This window comes from Ostrinia furnacalis, unplaced genomic scaffold (assembly GCF_004193835.3).
Source record: "Ostrinia furnacalis isolate ACB-3 unplaced genomic scaffold, ASM419383v2 OfSCF3546, whole genome shotgun sequence".
Classification (NCBI taxonomy): domain Eukaryota; kingdom Metazoa; phylum Arthropoda; class Insecta; order Lepidoptera; family Crambidae; genus Ostrinia; species Ostrinia furnacalis.
In genome coordinates, this window is record NW_021133785.1 from 450,060 (window position 1) to 465,820 (window position 15,761).

Here is a 15,761-nt window from a genome sequence, read left to right on the forward strand (position 1 = left end):
TGGCACTCTTGGAGGAGCAGCCTGGACAGGTGCCAGGCAGCTGCAGCATCCTGCTGTGAACACTATACCTGCAGCAAGGCTTCGGAAGCAGAGATGAGGTCTATCTGTCACCGTCGCTTCTACTGGCGTCTCGCTTTGCGTGAGGGGAACGGCAACACAGGTGCTAGGTAAAGCCCGGTCGCCGAGCACGTAGAATTTCGTCCAATGACCCCAAGCTACCCATCCTTATCGCTCGCGCGTAATTATATTGCTGTTGCATCTGTGCGACGGGCGCCCGCAGTGAGTGTGCGAGCGCGACAGCAACATAATGAGGGCTATCGTTTTAGCGCTCACTAGTTAGCGCCACTGTAGAGTAAGGTCCTGTCACTTGCTAGTAGCGAAGACAGTGGCGGCAACTGGTGAGCGCTAAAGTGGTAGGAGGACTATCGCATTTGCACTCATCAAGATGGCGCTACTGTAGAGTAAGGTCCTGTCAATCGCCAGGGGTGCCAACTGTTAAGTATAAAAACGATAGCCCTCATTACGCGCGAGTGATAAGGATGGGTAGCTTGGGGTCATTGGACGAAATTCTACGTGCTCGGCGACCGGACTATAGTTGCAGCATCAGCACTGACCTGCAGCAAGGCTTCAGAGGCTGATATGAGGTCTATCTGTCACTGTCACTCTTTCTAGCCTCTCTCTTTGCGTGAGAGGGACGGCAACATAGGTGCCACGCAGCTGTAGACAGCTTGGAGGAGCAGCCTAGACAGGTGCCAGGCAGCTGCAGCATCAGCACTATACCTGTAGCAAGGCTTCGGAGGCTGAGATGAGGTCGAGCTGGGCGGCGGCGGCGCCGGGCCTCGTGCTGGACGCCTGAGCCGCGTCCAGCACGCGCGGGACTTGGGAACTTAGCGTCTGGCACTCTTGGAGGAGCGTCTCCTGCGAATAGAACATGCGGTTGTAAAATAAATAATTATCTTTGGACATTTTACACTACGCTTCTAGTCCCAAACTAAGCAAAGCTTGTACTATGGGTACTGGACAACGGATATAAACATACGAGACATTATGACAAGAAGATTTAAGGTTGAAAGTTATACTATCACTATAAAACAAAGTCTTCCAACGCATCTAGTCATGTGACGGGCGGACGCAGTAAGTGTGTGAGCATAACAACAATATAATTACGCGCGAGCGATAAAGATGGGTAGCTTGGGGTCATTGGACGAAATTCATTCAATCTACTCGATGACCGGACTTTATCTGTCTATAGGCGAATATAACTCAAAGGTGACTGACTGACATAGTGATCTATAAACGCACAGCCCAAACCACTGGACGGATCGGGCATCATGCAGGTAGATGTTATGACGTAGGCATCCGCTAAGAAAGGATTTTACGAAACTCCACCCCTAAGGTAAGTAAAACGGGATCCACACGTACGAAGTCGCGGGCGGCCGCTAGTCCTTCTATAAAACAAAGTCTTCCAGTGCATCTTAAGTCGTGTGACGGGCGGCCTCAGTAAGTAAGTGAGCGTGACAGCAATATAATTACGCGCGAACGATAAGGATGGGTAGCTTGGGGTCATTGGACGAAATTCAATCTACTCGATGACCGGACTTTATCTGTCTATAGGCGAATGACTGAAAAACTACTAAACAAATTTTCATGCGGTTTTCAACAATAGATAAAAGTGTTTTAGGTATCAAAAACAAAAACATAGGTAACTTTGTATCTCGATTTTTGAAAGGGAAACGCACGCAAGTATTTCTGTGATAGAACGATATTCAAGCGGACGAAGTCGTAAACACACTAAATTATTCAGCAATACATAGACAATGCTTACCTGCGAGTATTTGTTGGTATTGTACTGAGTGGCATTCTGCGCCGACGTTATCATCTGGTTGGCGCTTGAAGCAGCTTGCCGGGCGCTTTCCTGTGGGAGAAAATGCAATAAGTATGTATTCATTTCTTTCATCTTTCTACTAAAATATTTTGTAATATAACAGACAAAGTTGTGAGTGTAGGATTACAGATTCAAGATTTGATAAACGCTAATTTGATCTACATTCGATTTTAAACTTTCGCGTTCCATTTCAATTAAAATAGTAAGAAACGGGTCTTAACGCGACGTTTATTAATGAGTTACATTATGTACTCACGGCTTGACGTTTCGGCTGCGATGCTGCAGCCGTGGTCACAAGCAGACTCAGAAGTGCAGAAGTGAGTACATTATGTACCTAACTCATTATTAACGTCGCGTTAAGACCCGTGTCTTACTATTTTAATTGATCTACATTGTCTTTTGGACTATTGTGGTGCACCTAGTAACACAAGCAATTTAATTTATTTAGCTTAAATGGAGACTAACGGGAATATCACTACATAGTATAAAATAAAAAAACAAAGTCACTTTTCGCTGTCTGTCCCTATGTATGCTTAGATCTTTAGAACTACGCAACGGATATTGATGCGGTTTTTGTTAATAGATAGAGTGAATCAAGAGGAATGTTTATAGGTATAAAAAATGCATATTATAGAAGAGAAAAGCCGGGAAATTCCATTGCAACCGTGCGAAGCCGGGGCTGGCCGCGAGTTACTAATAAAAGTTTCCTTTTTCATTGTTTTGGATTTTCTTCGTCTGTGATTTGAATTTATGAACAGGCAGCTTACAAGAGATTATGGTACTTCATACAACTTAAGTCTTTTTCACAATATATCTTACCTGTAACCGCGCGACTTGAGAGCCGATAATGTCCTGTCCTTGCGCGTAGTCCGCCGTAATGTATCTAACTTCTTCTGCTGCCTTGCGGAGGGCGTCTTGCTTCTCGCGGTCCTGGGGAATATAATAAACCCTATAGTATATGAACCCTGAGTTTCTTCTGCCACTTCTTCTCAGCACCAGCCCATATGTTGTCCCGAAGTGGTGGTAGGGGAAGTTATGTATATTTGGGACGTGTATAAGTGCCCATGTACTGAATAAAATATTTGAATTTGAATTATGCAGGCTTTTTCATACGAGTAGCTTGCCCTACGAGCTATTAGTAAAAACAAGAGGCGAAAGAAATTGAAATAACTTAGTCATCATCATCAGATTTGTAGTATCTTCTGCAGGCAACACGACTTTTTCCAATTTATCAGTCAAGTGGAGAATTTAGCCTACGCTCATGAGTCGGGTTGAGGAGGACTGATGTTAGCATAATTTTGTCTATTAATTAAAATTCAAGGAAAGTAGGAATGGTTCTACTCCTGGTCCTTGGTCAACTTATTTATTACAGGAAATACCATAACATTAAATTACTATAATTTTATATTTTTTAACTCGGTCATTTTAATTTAACAACCAGACCGTGACACGTCTACAAGATATTGTGAAACATTTTTGATACAATTTCCCAAGTATAAACGGTTAACACTTTATTGGACACTGGCTACGTTATATCATAGCCACCAAAAATTTAACCTTATTCCCTCAAAACAATTAAAATGCTCTATGTTAACGTGTCATAGGTTAAATAAAGCTGTATACCTGTGGCGACGAAGCGCACTGTCTAGCAGCTTCCACCATCCTGGCAGTGGCATCGGCCAGCAGCTTGGCGGCTGCTAACAACTTGCGCTGCGATTCCGAAGGCTGGCTCTCTGCCTCCGTCTGTGGATAGATAGATCATTGTGTACTGGGATAATTGTGGACCTTAGGGCTAATTTTTCAATCGTCAAAGAAAGTCGTGTTAGTTACTCCACTTATAACTCAAGAACGGCTGAACCGATTTAGCTGAAAATTGTCAGGGAGGTAGTTTAGAGCCAGGAGAAGGACATAGGATACTTTTTATTCCGTTCAAAATAAAAAAGTCTGCTTATTTATTGCCATTAAGGCGGAACAAAGTTCGCCGGGTCAGCTAGTATCTTATAACTGAAGGATAAACTTGTCATTTTGACATGTTTCCTACACAGAAACTGTCAATGAGTCAAACTTATTCTTCAGTTAAAAGTTATTGAAAAATCAGCCCTTAGCGTAATAATGTTTGGTATCAATAACTGAGGTCTCGAAGAAATGAAGTAGAGTGAAAGTATTTAGTAATAATTCATATAGCCAGGTTCATCAATATAACTTGCAGTTGGCTTCTACAAGCTGTTACTGTGTGGCAAGCTAACTTCTGCAAGATTTACACAATGGCGACACTGGTGACAGCTTGCTGAAGTCAACTTCTGCAAATTAAATTGCTAGTCTTAACCTCACGTATGGTATCGCTATCACCGTTCGCCGTCACCACCGTCACTGCTCGCCGTCACCACCGTCACTGCTCGCCGTCACCACCGTCACTGCTCGCCGTCATACTGTCACCATTCACCGTCATCGCTGTCACACGTACCTTAATATTAGTGATAAGGTGCGCTGTAGCCTGTCCCAGCTGTCTGGCATGTCGCACCATTTCAGTAGCGTCGCCGGCGCCCACCACTCGCTCGGATGCCGTCATTACTGTCTCCACTGTTCGCTCGGTCACTGTCGCTTGGGCGTGGCGCTCTGTTGGGAAGAAGGAACTGGGTTAGCAAGTTATAGATAACATTTTAAAGTTGCTATTTCGAAGCGAGCTGGAGAAAGATGATTCTTAGCAGCTTGATTCGGGCAGAGTAGAGTAGGGACAAACATGAGATCAGGCTTCTTCAAGCCATGTCTGGCCAGCGTCGGAAGTGTATATAAAACCCTCTTTAGAGTGGTCTTGCTTTTACAATGACCTGCTGATGATGAACAGGATTGTATTTTATTAGACTATCGTTTTTGTGAGAGTTCCTGGGGGAGGCCTTTGTCCAGCAGTGGACGTCCTGAGGCTGAAATGATGATGATGATGATAAGACTATAGACTCACCGAGCGTGCAGTGAGCCAGCAAGCGGTCAAGCTCGTCAGTGACGCGCTTGGCCGCGACGGGCAGGCGGTGACTGGCGACTTGTAGCAGCCTCTCTCTACACTAGCGACCTCTGACGACTTGCTGAGAGACTAGAGACACTCACCGAGCGTGCAGTGAGCCAACAGCCGATCTAGTTCGTCAGTGACGCGCTTGGCCGCGTCGGGCACACCTGTAGCAGCCTCTCTCTACACTAGCGACCTCAGACGACTTGCTGGGAGACTAGAGACACTCACCAAGAGTGCAGTGAGCCAGCAAGCGGTCCAGTTCGTCAGTGAGGCGCTTGGCCACGTCGTGCACACTTGTAGCAGCCTCTCTCTACACTAGCGACCTCTGACGACTCGCTGAGAGACTAGAGACACTCACCAAGAGTGCAGTGAGCCAACAGCCGATCTAGTTCGTCAGTGACGCGCTTGGCCGCGTCAGGCAGGCGGTGCGGCGCGGCGGCGGCGGGCGGCGCCGCTTGTAGCAGCCTCTCTCTACACTAGCGACCTCTGACGACTCGCTGAGAGACTAGAGACACTCACCGAGCGTGCAGTGAGCCAACAGCCGATCTAGTTCGTCAGTGACCCGTTTCGCCGCGTCAGGCAGACGGTGCGGCGCGGCGGCGGCAGGCGGCGCCGCTTGTAGGAGTCGCTCGACCGCGCCGGCGACCGCTCGGGCCGCGCTGACGACTTGCTGAGAGACTAGAGACACTCACCGAGCGTGCAGTGAGCCAGCAAGCGATCCAGCTCGTCAGTGACCCGTTTCGCCGCGTCAGGCAGGCGGTGCGGTGCGGCGGCGGCAGGCGGCGCCGCTTGTAGCAGCCGCTCGACCGCGCCGGCGACCGCTCGGGCCGCGCTGACGACTTGCTCGCGGCAGGCCGCGCTGTGTAGCGTTGGGGCTACCACCTGGGTGAAGGAAATTAGGATTATTTATTAGTAAGGGTTGCTGCAGACATAAGGGACTAATTCTCACGCCAGACTTAAGGTGTGTGTTGACGAGTCGGTTTCTATCCAGTCCGGCGTTGCGGACGGGCCGGTTTATCGCCGGGTCGACTATCGCTAAAATAACTGTACTGGCTCGACACCTGACCGGGTAGAAACTGACTCGTCAACACACGCCCTAAGCCTACGTGCAGACCACCGATTTTTGTTGGCCGATAGTTGGTTCGGGCTGTTAATCAGTATGGGCATGTATGAAAGTGCACAAATTACACTGACTTGGTATCGGACGATTCTTCATACAAATTAGAATCGGGCCCAACTATCGGTCAACTAAAAGTCGGTGGTCTGCGCCTAGGCTTACAGAGATACTACGCGGGCGTAACAAGTGTGCTGTGTTGTCGCAACGTAATGATTTCAACGCATCGAGTGCCCACATGAGCAGTGAGATGTCACAGCGTTGGTGAATAATATGTCAGTCTTTGAACTAGCAGTTGTCACCTTTGACACTCTACTTTGTCACTGCCATCGCACCTCAGCACCCCTCCCCGCATCCCCCCACTTCTTTGTCCATTTCACACGTGATATTTTGTCGTTTTCACGCCCGTATGGTATCTCCCTTTAGCTATAGTAACAATCTACTCTATCCTCACTTTAGCACAAGCCACCAGCTGGCTGGTAGCGAGCGTGGCGTCGGTAGCAGCCGCTATGCTCTTAACTTTGAGTACTAGCGCCGCTTTGGTATTGACCCCGGCCTTAGCTAACGCAAGTAATATACTTTATGGCGATTTTCTGGTTCAGCAGCGACGGGTCGTCGCGACACGCGGCCACTTAGTTCTTAGCCTTGAGTGCCAGCGGCGCTGTGGTATTGATCAGCCTTTGATCTAATCTGGCTTTGAATACCAGCAGCCTGGAATAGTCTTAGCTAGCTATAGTTCCTCTTAATCTATGCTCACCTTAGCACAAGCCACCAGCTGACTCGTAGCGAGGGCAGCATCAGTAGCAGCAGCTATGATCTGGTTCTGCAGCGGCGGGTCGTCGCGACACGCGGCCGCCACGTTCTTGGCTTTGAGGACCAACGCCGCTGTCGTGTTGGCCACGGCCTTAGCCAGGGAGAGCAGGATGTCCTGCGGGCGGAGAATATTCTAAGCGTCTAGTATTTTGTCGATAGATTATGAATTTCACATCTATCCCCCTCTAAACTACGGCCAACGAGAAGCGATACCGAATGTAAACAAACCCAATGTCATGGGTGAACCCGTCTGACTTTGACATATTTTGGCGGGAGAAAGAGACATTACGACAAATACACAAGATGGAAAGAGACAGAATATATTGTCAACTCGACAGTCGTATCGACCTTTTGTATCGCTGCTAGTTGTCCGTACTTTAGTAAAAAGTTTCAAGCTCATTGAGTAGTTTAAAATGAGATTTCCATACTAAAAGTCACTTTAAACTAGGTTTTAACATGTGTTGAACTTTCATTAGTAAGGGAGTAAGTATTTATTTTTAATAACTTAAAAAAATAAAATTGCCTAAGGTGGGAATCGACCCACGACCCTTCGCTTGCCTGGCGACTGCTCTGTCGTCTGAGCTACTTAGACATTGGATATTACTACACTCATGACGACAACTAACGAATGTATCAACTACATAAATGATATATCTTAGTTTTGTTTGAGTAAACCTAAATAAATTGAGTCCTTGCGTCGCTGCAACATTGATGTTTTATACAAACAGATAATAATAGCACTGTTTGCTTGTCTATCCTATTTATTGTGCATATGTTGCTATCCCTGTCACGCACCCTCACTTCAAACACACTCAAGTGTGATTTTTACTTAACTACGGTGAAGCCAATGATTTTAGCAGTTTATCTGTTTGTATTTACGTTATTATTTTCCGTTATTCCGTAGCACCTAAACTATTCATCTGATTTTGATGAACAAATTGTCAATAGATTCGTTATTATGCATAGTTACTATCGCATAACAGGTAACATGGGTTACATTTTAACCCATAATCAAATGGAGCAATTTTTTGATTGATAAATATAAATATAAGTACAGACTAAGATCGGGTCTTGTCCAAATATTATGACTCGATGTTTGACCTCATAAAATTATTCATTACACAAACATTTGACTGGTATTTCTCCGAATATAAATTGTCTATGTTTTGCAATAAAGATATTGTCTATTGACTATTGTTCAGGCAATCTGAATACTCCAGTTCTCAAAATATGTACAGATGTTTATATTTGTGATAAAGTACGGACGACAGCACATCAAGCCAGACATTGTAGTAACTTATCTAGTTGTGCTAAGAACGTTTTTTCCACATACATACATGTATAGTCAATTTTTAGTACCAAATAAATATTTATTTCTTTCTTTCTTTAGTCTGATGTACTGTTGACTGTACTTTGAAGGGGGTATGTTAGTATTTACAGCACCCAATCTCACTATAATAGAGGACTCTTATACTGGCTATTTACAATTATATACAATTTTTTCTATTATTTTTGAAAAAAGTGTCAAATTTAAAAAAAATGTGTCAAAGATCCAAAAAAAAATGTGTCAAAAGTCCCCTTAAAGTGCTGGGTGTCGTTATTTTTGTCACTACATTCACTTAGCGGACAGTTAGTCGCAAATAAAAACTCGTTGTGTGTGCTCAAGCAAATGTATTAACAAAAATAACCACCGGCAGTGTGTTATATGTAACCAAAACCAAAAATACGAAGGTTCAAATGAGAAGAAAATTTAAAATAAAATAAAAAGAAAAGAAAAAAACATAAAAAGAATTAAAAAACAGCAAAAGAAGTGGATAAAGAAATATGCAAAAGGAGCCTAGAATGCACGCCACGATAAAATTTTATCGTCGATTTGACAAATGTATAGGCTTATCGTCTCAAATCCATGATAAGATTTTATCTTGACGCGCATCCTAAGTTAGCCGATTTAAAATGGATAAAAAAATACAAGTTACTGTCCATAAAAAATGTTCTGATCCCAATTTAAAAAAAACAATCGTCGGATAACATTTATCTGCAGAAAGTTTAACATACTGACAGTTTCTATATGACACATAATTCTGGCAAAATATAAATTTTATAGTCTTCTTCTTATTTTGATTATGAATTTTATAGTCAGTTAAATTAAAAGTTATCCGAGGATTGAAAAGTCAGCCTGTTTTTTATAGTGAGTGATAAATACTTAACTTTTTAAATTAACGTCTCATTTGAACCTTGTTGAACTAAAACTAACTTAAAAATGATAAGTACAATGTCAAATAAGAGTAACAAAATATATCTTGTGGCAAACACTTACACTCGCTTTCAAACATAAAAACTACTCTTTGGATCTGCAACTTTATTAATTTATAGTAGTTTTTTTTTTACAAATTAGTAGTTTTAGTTTCTAGTTTTTTTTGTGAGTGTACGTATTTTTTTATTCATAAAAATGTCTGTAAATAAAATAAATGTATGTCCACCGAGATTATAAAAATTAAACTTATTAATTGTTAATGGCATTTTTAAAAGATATCACCAAATCTCAATGGACAAATAAATTAAGTAAACAGTCATTCACAATAATTAATATTTTCTAAATACGTTTACCAAATTAAAATAAACTTTTAAACATTTATTTGAATAGACTTTAAGAAAAAAAAAACTAGAATGTTTTTTAAATAATGGCACATGTGATTGACTGTACTTTAAAAATAAAATGGCAAAAATAACATTCATTTTGTACTATTATTTCACAGCGTTAAAATTAATAATATTAACAATTTAATATTATTAGTAGTTGGATATGTACATCTGTTACTATTAATATTTAAAAAATAACCAAAACCAAAATTAAAAATAATGTTGCTGTTGATTTTTGATACCAAATTATAATACTGATATAACTTTTTCTCCAATACTAAATAAATACTGAAATATATACTTTTTTGGAACTCAAAAAACTTCACTCCCCCATATAAATGCCAAATATTGTTTTCTGGAAGTGTTTTAACATGTTATAAAACTTTTGCAATGTAACATGTTACAATTTTTTTTTAATAATTAAAAATAATTTTGTTAATTTAAAATTTTGGTCAACAGCCGCTTTATACATAGGCGTAAAACCTTAAAATAAAATTAAAAGACTAGATTAGTGAAGCCTTACCACGATGTTAACAAATGTATAAACAAATTAAGTAAACAACGAAAATAAAACATAAAACCTTGGACACCTTGTACCTTGTGGCACTGTAAAATTGTGAATTCCGTCAGTTTATAATCTGACGTAGTTAGATTACAATCTAACTTAACCCACTGTCAGTTGACAATCTCACGCGGCATATTATAAACTGACGGAGTTCACAATTTCACGTTGTCATGTCCAAGGTCTAATACTGGGCGATGAGCGATATTTAATTAATAGTTCCAAAATGACTATGAACATACACGACTAGAGTTATATGAGCTGCCAATAATAATAAAAATAATAATAAGTACAGGTGGTTTTTTTTATAAAAAACAACGTCTGAATATAACAATGTTTTTGCTAAAGATGTATTTTAAAGTATGTATATGATTTTATTTTGTTTCGCTTTTCTAAAATGCCGATTTCATGACTTTACGAAACAAGGTTCAAGAGAAAAAATAAAAGAAATAAGTTTTTCTCTATGTATAATAACTAAGTCCAAAATGCTAGTCGCCCAGTATTCTCACTAACTAATAAATAAATATTGTCATTTTGCAGTCTTTTTATTTTACAGTTTTGTCTTTATACAAAAGACTGACAACCGAGATGCGCCACTTAAATTCGTCTTTATTAAGAAAAGCATTTAGAATAAAATAATAAAAATTAAATGATAAAATTAATTGAGATTAGGTCTGACGCATCTCTGTGGTCTTCATTGAAGGTCAAAATGAAAGAAAACAATTAAAAAATATGAAAATACAATAAAAAGTACTTAACTAAATAAGACAAAACAAAAAAATAGCTGTCATGCGAATAATATAAAAATAAATTCAAAAATAACAATAGAAAAAATAATAAAGGTAATTGTATAGGTGGAATAGGTAGTTTAGTATTCAGATCTACAGGGTGACAGGTAAAGCGATACATTCCTTGAAAGGGGTTAAAGTAGAGCTTATTTCCAGTCATTTAAGTCATATGACACCATGTCCGAAACTTGTTCATTTCCAAGTTATTCAAGATTTAAGTATTTTTAAAAAAATCTCCAGTTTTTATGTTAAAATGTACCCTTGTAATGAAGAATACGAAATAATGTTAACTTTTTTGTTGTATTCGTATAGCTAAATAACAAGATTGACATTTTAAATTAAAATTTGCAAGAAAGAATCGTCATTACTCAAGTAAAAGCTAAAAAACCATGTATTATTTTGCAAAATAAAATTGTTTTAGGTAATTAAACGAAGAATTTCCAAGAAACAATGTATGGAATGTTGTGTACAAATTACAGAATTTAGTTCCTTGATTCATTAGCTATTCAAAAAGGTACAGGTGTTTAACAAACACTACTTAATTATTTTTTTATTTGAATTTAAACGTCTAGTGAGATACTTTCATAATAAAATAAATAAATAAAAAAGTCACACTAACAACTGTTCTTGGGTCTAAATAAATGAAAAACTTAGTATTTTAATAATAATTGTATCACCTAATTTTATCTAGGTACATTATTTTAAGTCCTGCTCAAACTGTGAGCCCCGTCTTCTAATACAAGCTCGTAGTCTGTTTCTCACTTTTGTTTTTGTGACTCTTGTTGTCAAACTGCTGAATATCTTGAGCTGCCCTCTGAATGCGCTCACGAAGCTCTTGCTCGTTGTTTACGGGGGTTACATACAAGAGATACTTCATGTGACCCCATAAATAAAAATCGCAAGGGGTCAGATCCGGACTTCTGGCTGGCCAAGGAATGGGTCCACCGCGCCCAATCCAACGAAGTGGATATTGTTGATCCATCCATTGGCGTACACTGAGCCGAAAGTGTGCTGTGTGTGTGAAAGCTTCGTGAGCGCATTCAGAGGGCAGCTCAAGATATTCAGCAAAGTTTGACAACAAGAGTCACAAAAACAGAAGTGAGAAACAGACTACGAGCTTGTATTAGAAGACGGGGCTCACAGTTTGAGCAGGACTTAAAATAATGTACCTAAATAAAATTAGGTGATACAATTATTATTAAAATTCTAAGTTTTTCATTTTTTGAGACCCAAGATTAGTTGTTAGAGTGATTTTTTTAATTATTAATTTTTTTATGAAAGTATCTTACTAGACGTTTAAATTCAAATAAAAAAATAATTATGTAGTGTTTGTTAAACACCTGTACCTTTTTGAATAGCTAATGAATCAAGGAACTAAATTCTGTAATTTGTACACAACATTCCATACATTGTTTCTTGGAAATTCTTCGTTTAATTACCTAAAACAATTTTTTTTTGCAAAATAATACATGGTTTTTTAGCTTTTACTTGAGTAATGACGATTCTTTCTTGCAAAGTTTAATTTAAAATGTCAATCTTGTTATTTAGCTATACGAATACAACAAAAAAGTTAACATTATTTCGTATTCTTCATTACAAGGGTACATTTTAACATAAAAACTGGAGATTTTTTTAAAAATACTTAAATCTTGAATAACTTGGAAATGAACAAGTTTCGGACATGGTGTCATATGACTTAAATGACTGCAAATAAGCTCTACTTTAACCTCTTTCAAGGAATGTATCGCTTTACCTGTCACCCTGTATAGTCAATACCTTAGTGAAGTATACAAGCACCGATAGAAACATAAGTCTAGATGAGTATAAAGTCAGCGTCAAATACTTCGAGACACCCAAAGTGGTCAAAAACTTGTCAACACAACCTTATTTCCATTGTAACAAAGACGTGTTGCGAACTTTTTGGCTACTTTGGGTGTCACGAACTAATTGACGCTAACTGTACATAGGACTCCAGATAATTGATATAGCGTCCCTGGTTCTAACTCTACGTCCTTAGGACGTTTGCTTTATTTCTAGTTCATATTGTAAAGTATAAGTAAATTGTTATAAGTGACACGCTTTAAATCAATAATTGTAGGAAAATATCATGAAAAATAAATAAATAGATCGTATTTTAAGCTACCCTCCCCCTGATTCCCGCTTCCCCTAGCCCTAAGAATATTAATGGTGCCATTCAAAATTAAGAAAACAGCAAGTTCTGTTAATAAATAGTAACATGTATGATTCAGAGATCAAGCCTACGTTCATATCCTTTCGCATCATCATCAAATCATCTCAAAACACTTTTCATCCGTCCCGTTACCAGTCACCCCATCGCACACATCTTTGGGCATGAAACACTGCACTAGCAACGATAGCATGACAACAATCATCGCTATAAACAGCAGTATGTTTAGCCAATTCTCTCTCCATATCTGTTTGAATTCTAATTCCAAACAAATGCATTTGGGGCAGCACTTTTGCTCAGATCTGGGGCATCTGCGTTTACAAAACTCACAAAAACCTCGTATGTATCTATCGCCAGTGGTTTTGAATGTCGGATTATAGAAAATACGGATCTCAGTTTTACCCTTAGGGGTGTCTTTCGTGTTATTTAGTTCGACTGTAGTTTTTCTATCACGGGACTCCGTTGTATAGTACTTTTCGCTACGTTTGATGAACGATTCGAAATCTTTATTATTTTTGCTGAGTTGATTCCTAGTGAAACTGGCTTCGGCCTTTTCTACGAACGTCTCAGTGGTTGTTAAAACCCGGTTATATTTGTCCAAGTTAAGTAACTTCATGTTAAGCGATCCGGACACTTTGACGTCCGGCCCGGTTTTAGTGACGTCATTCCGGATGCTGTGACACTCGATCTTTTTGTCATTACTACGATTGAAGCGATCGTTAATGTCATTTTTGTCGTTAACGCCTAAAAAGAATCGCTCGCGGAGGATATCGTTTTTAGTTTTTCTATCCAAATTGACGTTTTCGTAGTCGTGGAAGTTGACGTTAACGTAATCGTGATTCGAGAAGTCTTTTTTGAAGTTGTATATTTTGTCTGTGATTGTACTCTTTGGGTACAGTTTCGGTTGGTCATTTGTGTCGAGGTTTTTATTAATTTTGATATATTCGTAGTCGCTTTTATGATCTGTATTATCAATTTTACTGTCTACACCTACACCGTTATCCTTAACATTTTTACTGTCCAAATAGTTCTCGCAATTCATCAGAATAGCTTCATAATCGCCATTTTTAGTGCTATCTTCTACCACCGGTTTATTTTTCCTAAACATCGCGTTGCAATAATCTAAGCTCCTATAATAGTCGCTATCAGACTCCTCCTGTATCACATCTAGCATGCCCCAGTTATGACTGGTATCGACGTCCTCATATATGCCATCGTCTTCATACTTCTTGCTGTCAAAGTCGGTGTCATAGTCGTCTCCTTTAAAGAATGCTTTGTAGAAGTTGTCGTAGCAGTAGTTTAGTTTTCTGTAAAGGAAGGATTTCTTGCCGGCGCGGCGGTCGTCGGTTACCTGGGTCTCCTTGTCTTCTTCGGTCTCTTCGCCGATGGTGTGCAGGACGGATGTGGAGGCTTCGCCGACGCGGGAAGCTGCGTTGAGAAGGTTCTGGCGCGGCTGGAAAGATGGATGGACAGTTTTAGTATGTGCGAGCGTACCTCTTTACAAGAGTTCTTGAAAAAGAAAGAGTTTATTATTAAAATTCAAGTTAACTATTTATTGGAGCGAGATCAAGCGCGAAGCTCAAGACCAAACGAAATGGAGGACTGTTGTGGACCCACCTAGGGTCTGCCCCATCTAGGGGACATAGGACCTTAAGTCAAGTAACTATTGTTTCAATCGCATTTTGGAGTTATTTTACCACTTCTCATTAAAGACAATGGGTTAATTTGACAGCGGTTCAAAAAACTGGCACTTTGTAATTTTGAAATGTTACGTAGTTGGTGCATATGTGAAGTTACTAGAAGGCACCATCAGTTAAAAAATCGTATCGTAGAGTAGTTAGAACCTGTAGAGCTACTCCGAAACGCTGCTTACATAGTTTCGAGTCTATCTGTCACCGTCAGTGAAGCTGGCATCTCTCTTTGCGTGAGAGGGATGGCTACATTCGAAACTTCGGATAACGTTTTTTGGAGTAACCCCGCTTATCTTTTTAGCTGTCACTAAAATTGCGTTAACCTAAACGTCGCAAGAATAATAGTTTCTAACAACTCTCAGCGACTTTGAGGAACACCTGTAACCCAGGCCAGTGACCCAAAGTTCAGGGTTTGGTTACCAGCTGTCTCTATCACTTACTTCTTTCGTCTCCGGTTCAGCAGCCGTCAGCAGATCATCCATCAGCGCCGCATCATACACCACAGAAAAATCTGTCGCCACTGTCAATCGAACTCGAGACCTCTGGGTCTGAAGCAAGTAGTCTTATCACTAGCCACTTACCAGCAGTCTGTCACCAATCACCTTAGTTAGTTGGTCTTACCATTAGACCGCAGAGGCCCTGATGATGATATAAATAAACGTCACAGCTTCCTAGTAGCGTCCAGCAGTCTAGCACCATCATCTGCAATCCTTTCATCATCTCTAGAAGGTTGGTGATGATGATGATGATGATAAACCTCACCTCTTTAGTTTCTGGTTCAGCCGCCGTCAGCAGATCTGAGAAAGCCACACACAGCTTCCTGGTAGCGTCCAGGAGTCTGTCTCCATCGTCTTCCATCAGCGCCGCGATCATCTGCACGCCTTTGGTCATCTCAGGAAGGTTGGTGGTGATGATGATGATGTAAAGGAACCTCACCTCCTTAATCTCTGGCTCAGTCGCAATCAGCAAGTCAAAGGTCAAAGAAGAAGATGAGAAGAGCGTCATCTAGAAGTCGGTCGCCATCTTACATCAGCGCTGCATCATACACACACAAAAATCTGTCCCCACTGGGAATC

The 15,761-nt window shown here is 40.3% G+C and overlaps 1 protein-coding gene across 13 annotated transcripts in view; it reads right to left on the minus strand.

Moving 5' to 3' along the window:
- rhea (Talin_middle and talin-RS domain-containing protein rhea) overlaps window positions 1–15,761 on the minus strand; it is a 139,605-nt gene that overhangs the window by 85,021 nt on the left and 38,823 nt on the right. For 12 of the 13 annotated variants that reach the window (XM_028311764.1, XM_028311772.1, XM_028311769.1 and 9 more), the window contains 8 exons: window positions 14,346–14,447; window positions 6,761–6,931; window positions 5,582–5,771; window positions 4,350–4,501; window positions 3,509–3,628; window positions 2,705–2,815; window positions 1,826–1,915; window positions 781–918 (listed from right to left, as the gene is read on the minus strand). In XM_028311764.1, coding sequence (XP_028167565.1) covers window positions 781–918; window positions 1,826–1,915; window positions 2,705–2,815; window positions 3,509–3,628; window positions 4,350–4,501; window positions 5,582–5,771; window positions 6,761–6,931; window positions 14,346–14,447 — 1,074 coding nt within the window. Of the gene's footprint in view, window positions 1–780; window positions 919–1,825; window positions 1,916–2,704; window positions 2,816–3,508; window positions 3,629–4,349; window positions 4,502–5,581; window positions 5,772–6,760; window positions 6,932–14,345; window positions 14,448–15,447; window positions 15,602–15,761 lie in introns of those variants that run through there. The other variant, XM_028311775.1, reaches the window with a different exon arrangement.